The sequence below is a fragment of the Heteronotia binoei genome, chromosome 1 (assembly GCF_032191835.1).
Source record: "Heteronotia binoei isolate CCM8104 ecotype False Entrance Well chromosome 1, APGP_CSIRO_Hbin_v1, whole genome shotgun sequence".
Taxonomy (NCBI): domain Eukaryota; kingdom Metazoa; phylum Chordata; class Lepidosauria; order Squamata; family Gekkonidae; genus Heteronotia; species Heteronotia binoei.
The window spans coordinates 249829883-249836033 of record NC_083223.1 but is presented as its reverse complement, the minus strand read 5'-3'; the positions used below and the strand labels follow the sequence as shown (position 1 = coordinate 249836033).

Genomic DNA, 6151 nt, shown 5'->3' with positions numbered 1-6151 from the left:
AGCGACCCCCTTCATTCAGAACTCCTTCCCAAAAGCACCTCCTCAGATCATCTATCTATCTATCTATCTATCTATCTATCTATCTATCTATCTATCTATCTATCTATCTATCTATCTATCTATCTATCTATCTATCTATCTATCTATCTATCTATCTACCTACCTAATCATCTAATCATCTCACACTTGCCCCATTTTTTTGGCTCTAATTGTGACGGCTGCCTGCCCCCCTCCTCTCCCCTACAATTTAACACTCTGTGGATCCCTTTCACATTTTTAACCATATATCTGAATCCACATTTCAGAAGTACCCTACACACACACACACAGTTTACAGACTTTTTCTACCTTCTCTGAACCTTTATGCTTTGCTCCTTAGGTTTACTTGGGGCATACTTTCCCCACAGATAATGCAATCCTGCCTTGTAAGGCAAGGAGTTTGGGATCAAACTGGCATGCGTTAAAATGATTGTTTCTGTCAGGGAGGGAGAAAATGGGTATTTGCCTCAACTGCTGAGGAAACAAGTGGAGCAGTGGGGATTCTTAAACAGATTGGGATCTCCTAAAGGATGCTTGCCCTAGCCAGAGCATTTTGGGCTTTTAGTTATGCCATAGTATTCCCCATTACTATACATGGGTATGAAAGCTGGATAATGAAGAAAGCTGATTGCTTTGAAACGTAGTGATAGAGAAGGGTTTTACAGATATCATGGACCTCCAAAAAGACAATTAACTGGGTTCTAGATCAAAGCAAGCCTGAACTCTCCCTAGAAATGAAAATGACTAAACTGAGGCTCACATTATGAGAATGCAAGAATCATGGGAAAAGACAATAATGCTAAGAAAAGTTGAGGGCAGCAGGAAAAGAGGAAGACCCAAAATGAAATGGATTGACTTAATCAAGGAAGCCACAGCCCTGATTTTTCAAGGCTGCTAATGATAGGATGTTTTGGAGATCATTAATTTATAGGATTACCATATATTGGAAGCAACTTGATGGCATGACACACCCACATTAAAAAAAAACAACAGATTTTACCATAATCTGAATATACAGTTTACATCAAGCATCTCACTGTTATACAGCAAACTAGAAGTTGTAGAGGATTTGTACCCTACAACAGTGGCAGAGAACCTGGGAGCATGCACCTAGTAGATATGCAGAACCAGCTGCCTTGGGGTGCCTGGTAAAATGTCTTAGGCTGACTCTGTTAAGTACAGCATATCTAAAAATGTTGGAATACAAGCTGTGCACATTTCAGGCATTATAGAGTTAACTGTTTACCTGATTTGGCAAAGTTCCAGAAGTATTGTTCACAGACAATGGAATTAAATACAGTAGCAGTGAGTTCCAAAGGTTTATGGAACAACAAGGCATTCAACATAAAACTACTACATTCTATTCACCACAGCAGAATGGTGCAGCTGAGAGACTGAACCGAACAATTATGGAAATGGCCAGATCAATGCTAACGCAATCTGGACTGCCAGATTATATGTGCGGCGAAGCCGTAGATACTGTGAGTTATTTGCATAACAGAATTCTGCCCAAAGTGACTAACAAGTCGCTGTTTGAGATTTGATATGGGAAACGACCCGGTTTGAAACATTTAAGACCTTTTGGTAGCATTTGTACCTAAGGAGAAAAGGGGAAAACTAGACCCCAGAACAGAACTTGGTTTACTTGTGGGCTATGCTAATGGTGTAAGAGGATACAGAATCCTAGACCCTAATGCACGTACTGTCAAAAAATGCAGTGTGGTATATATAGATGGCAACAGTGTTTTGCAAGCTCCTATGCAAGCTGAATCCACAGTACAGAATCCTATAGAGGATCTTACCATCAGTGAATTTGCTATTTGGCAACCTGCGGAGACCACCTGTGAGCAGGCAGGTCCACCTTCACAAGAAAGCAATGAATCAGAAGGGGAAGCAGGAAGTCCAAGAGAAGCAGAGACAACCACAGTTTCTGTGAGAAGGTCAGCAAGGAGCAACAAAGGCATACCACCGTCAAGACTTGGAATTTGTGCAACAGTACAACTTGTCAAAAAACCCTCAACTTGGAAAGAAATAGGTCAACTACCCAATCCAGAAAGAAAGAAATGGATGGAGGCAATGAATGATGAAATGAAATCTTTACATGACAAGCAAGCTTGGACACTTGCAAACTTACCTCCTGAAAGAACAACTATTGGTTGTAAACGGATACTCAAAGACCGTTTTCGCACACAGCTTACCACGGGGTCACGTTTCTGTTCTCTCCACGGCGTCCATCAGATTTCCCATTATCTGCGCCAAAGTTACAGGAAGTGCCGCAGCTTTTGCGTAGCAAACATAAACCGCTAAAACCCAGTTTATGTTTGCTACGCAAAAGCCGCAGCACTTCCTGTAACTCCGGCGCAGATAATGGGAGAGAACAGGAACGTGACTGCGTGGTAAGCTGTGTGTGAAAACGGTCAAAGTAAAATACAATCCTGATGGAAGTGTGGATCGATACAAAGCACGTTTAATAGCAAAAGGATACAAGCAAGAACAAGGAATTGACTATACAGAGACTTTTGCACCTGTCATAAGTCATGTTGTGTTCAGAATACTTCTAACAACTGCAGCCTCCAAAGGTATGCAAGTCGAACACGTGGACATTAAAACAGCTTTCCTCAATGGAGACATAACAGAGGAAATCTACATGGAACAACCTGAAGGATTTTAAGAAGTTGGGAAAGAAAAACTTGTGTGTAAACTTCAAAAGGGAATTTATGGATTAAAACAAGCCGCAAGAGGTTGGTCGGATAAGCTGACAGAACTACTAAAGAAGCAAGGTTTTCAACAAGGGAAATCAGAACCCTGTTTGTTTACAAGACTCAAGAATGGACAATACCAGTACATATTGACTTACGTCTGATTTTATATTGCTACAAGGAAGACATCAAAGAAATTGCTGATGAGCTGAATAAAGATGTGGAAGTCAAACAACTGGGAGACATAAAACATTACCTTGGAATACAAATTGAAAGAGCTGAAGACGGAAGTTTTCTGCTGAACCAAAAACACAAAATTATGGACTTTGTTGAATCCATGGGTATAAAGAAACATGGAAACATTAGTACACCACTTGATCCAGCATACTTAACTTTGAAAGAAGGAAAATTGCTTGATAACAATCGTGAGTATAGAGAAGCAACTGGAAAACTACTGTACTTAAGCAGAATCTCGAGACCAGATATTTCTACTGCTGTTGGAATCTTGAGTAGAAAGACAAGTTCACCATATTATCATGATTGGAACGCCATAAAGAGACTGGCAAGATACCTTTCTAAAACTGCTGATTACAAATTACTAATTTCAACATGTGACAACCCAAGACTAGTAGTCTACATGGACGCCAACTTTGGGAGAAATTAAGAAGATGGAAAATCAACAACTGGAAATATATTCTTCTATGGAGATATCGTGATTGACTGGAACACTAAGAAACAAAAGATTGTAGCTCAATCTACTGTTGAAGCTGAATGTGTGTCTGCTCAAAAGACATGCAATTAACTGGAATGGATTATTTTTCTTCTTAAGGAATTTGGAATAGAGGAACCTAAACCAGTACTCATGTATGAAGATAACCAAGCATGCATAAGCATAATCAAAGCTGAGAACATAAAATTAGACAACAAACCTATTGCCATAAAGTGTTTACTTGTGCAAAAGATGATTAAAGAAGGACTGATTGAATTACAATATTGCCCTTCTGAAGAAATGATTGCTGACATCATGACGAAGCTGCTTGGCAGACTGAAGTTTGAATGACCATGTGAAAGTATGAACTTGGTTGAAATTGCTAATTACTAAAATGTTACATAATTTGAGAAGGGGTTTGTTGGAATACAAGCTATGCACATTTCAGGCATTATAGAGTTAACTGTTTACCTGATAGAGGAAGTGATGTATTGTAACCTATACCCAATTGTGATCCCAGTCTTCTAAGCCCCAGAAGCATACAAACACAACATTGGTCAGAAAGGATGTTAGGTGTGAAATGCTTTGATCTTATATGCAAGCTGAATTGTGTTATTTCCTGTTTGCAACTGCTTTCTGGGAACAAGAAGTTAGACAAAGGGTTGTATTAATGTAGCCATGGAGAGGACAGACATAGTTAGACTAGCTGGTAAACTGAGTTATATATTTTTTTTATCCCAAGTACCCTATCCTAATGTTTTCTAGTAAACTTTATTTCTTTTGATAAGCAATCGTCTCTGACTCCTTTATGCAAACTCCAAGCCTCTGAATTTAAACGTATATTTCCATCAAAAAAGGTCTAGAACACCAAAAAGGGATGGACAATGGAATAAACACAAACACATATCTGGCTTCTTAATACCCATATCTTGTGGCTTGTGAGTTTGGAAAGAATCTGTTTGTATACAGCAGATTACCAGATTTTCAGAAGCCATGTTGTGCCTGCGATTTTGCCATGTTTTATCATTCATTTTTTAAAGAAGCAAAGCACTATCATAAAACTGTTCTTTGTACTTCTCTCTGTCAGAGCAGTGAGAATAAAAAGAAGGGTGGAAACATGGCCTCAGAAACCTGATTATCAGAACTTGTTTTTAAAGTGTCCTTTATTTCCTGTCATTACTACCCAACAGGGAAAGGGATAGATACTACTTATTCTGAAACCTATAGAAAGAGATTCTGAGTCTCTATTCTGTTTGGCATTTTAATTTGGCAGCCACCAGAGTAAGGCCCACACGTTTCCACGGGGGCTGAGATTGGCAGAGCTCTTTGACAACTTGCTTGTGCACATAATGTTTTTGCTGAATGTACCACGTATAACGACTTAAAGGTAGGCTGTAATCATAATCCACCCCCCGCCTCCTAGATTCTCATTTGCCTGTAGCTAACAGTTTACACAGAGGCAAGCTTTGCAAAGCAAAGATGGGGGGAGGGGGGAGGAAGTCAAATTCATTGGCATAAAATTTTAGGCACATGGACATTTTCCAGTCTTACAGGCACAAGTAAATAGGGATGTTACTTTTAGGTAAAGCAGCAGGGAAACATGTAACATGAGCTCAGGTTCCTTTCAATTATATCAGGATCTGGTTTATGCTTAAATTCTGAGTCATCTGTCTCCCTCTCTTCCCACCTTACTGTGGGAGCAGACTTGAGGACTGCATGCATAGCTGGCCAAATGACAAAAGGCTCTGAAACTTTTTTTTTTTTGCATTTCTTTCCAGGTAGGCCATGCTGCTTGCGTCCCTACAGCTGAATTTAGTAACAGGCTGGCCAAACTGACTGCAGTGTGCAGATCAGATAGCACACACCCACACCCACATCTCTGTAGGAGCTCCTGCCAGTTACCCGTGGCCTGCACTGGATCATGGCTTCTCCTAGACTCTGGGCTGTTGACTATGAGGTTTATGGAGATGTTCAGGGTGAGTTCATTCATTTTTTTCCCTCTTATCATACTGTTGTTTTGCTGCTATCTATGGAATTTTTTAAATATATGGAGATGGCTTTTTAGTTCCCTTAGGGCTTATGCTGCAAATAGTCCTTGAAATAAGATGCCAGCAGCTCTCTTTTCAGACTGCAGAATCTTGCTTTGGTTATACTGCAGCAATGCTAGCTGGAGCTACCACACAGCCAGAAAGACTGTGTGCAAGGACAGCAAAGGAAATTAATAGAAGCGAATACACATGGGTCTCTATCTCTCCCCATATGTGTGTGTGTGTGTGTGTGTGTGTGTGTGTAGGAGGCTAATTGAGAACATTAAGGTAATTTGATGTTGAGTCCACATATGCTAGAGCCTATAGGGGGGCTTGTTTCTCCTTAGTGCTGAAATCTGGGCCATTTCAGGGTGGGAAGCTGAGCATCTTTGATTCAACCTCATTTTTTTTTAAACAAGCTTTTACAAATCCATTTTGTTACATGACCTGTGACATTTGGGAAGGAGCACAGCTTAAATAATCATAGAAAGGTCCTTAAAGGGCTGTTTCCACAGCAAATAAAGAAATCTGAGGCTCATGTGATGCTTCCATATCCTTTTGTGTCTTACCTGCCTTCAGCTAACATTCATAGTCTCACATATAATAGACTCAAAACTGGAAGTTATCTAAAGGCTTCCTACCCCATTGGTTGAATTGCTGTAATGTCATGGAATGTT

At 40.0% G+C, this 6151-nt stretch overlaps 1 protein-coding gene across 4 annotated transcripts in view; it reads left to right on the top strand.

Annotated features, from left to right (window-relative positions):
• Positions 1-6151, top strand: part of LOC132580956 (acylphosphatase-2-like) — a 34370-nt gene that overhangs the window by 15983 nt on the left and 12236 nt on the right. For 2 of the 4 annotated variants that reach the window (XM_060251967.1, XM_060251942.1), the window contains exon 1: positions 5207-5423. In XM_060251967.1, the coding sequence (XP_060107950.1) occupies positions 5400-5423 (24 nt within the window). In that variant the 5' untranslated portion in view covers positions 5207-5399. Of the gene's footprint in view, positions 1-5205; positions 5446-6151 lie in introns of those variants that run through there. The other 2 variants (XM_060251951.1, XM_060251960.1) reach the window with 2 other exon arrangements.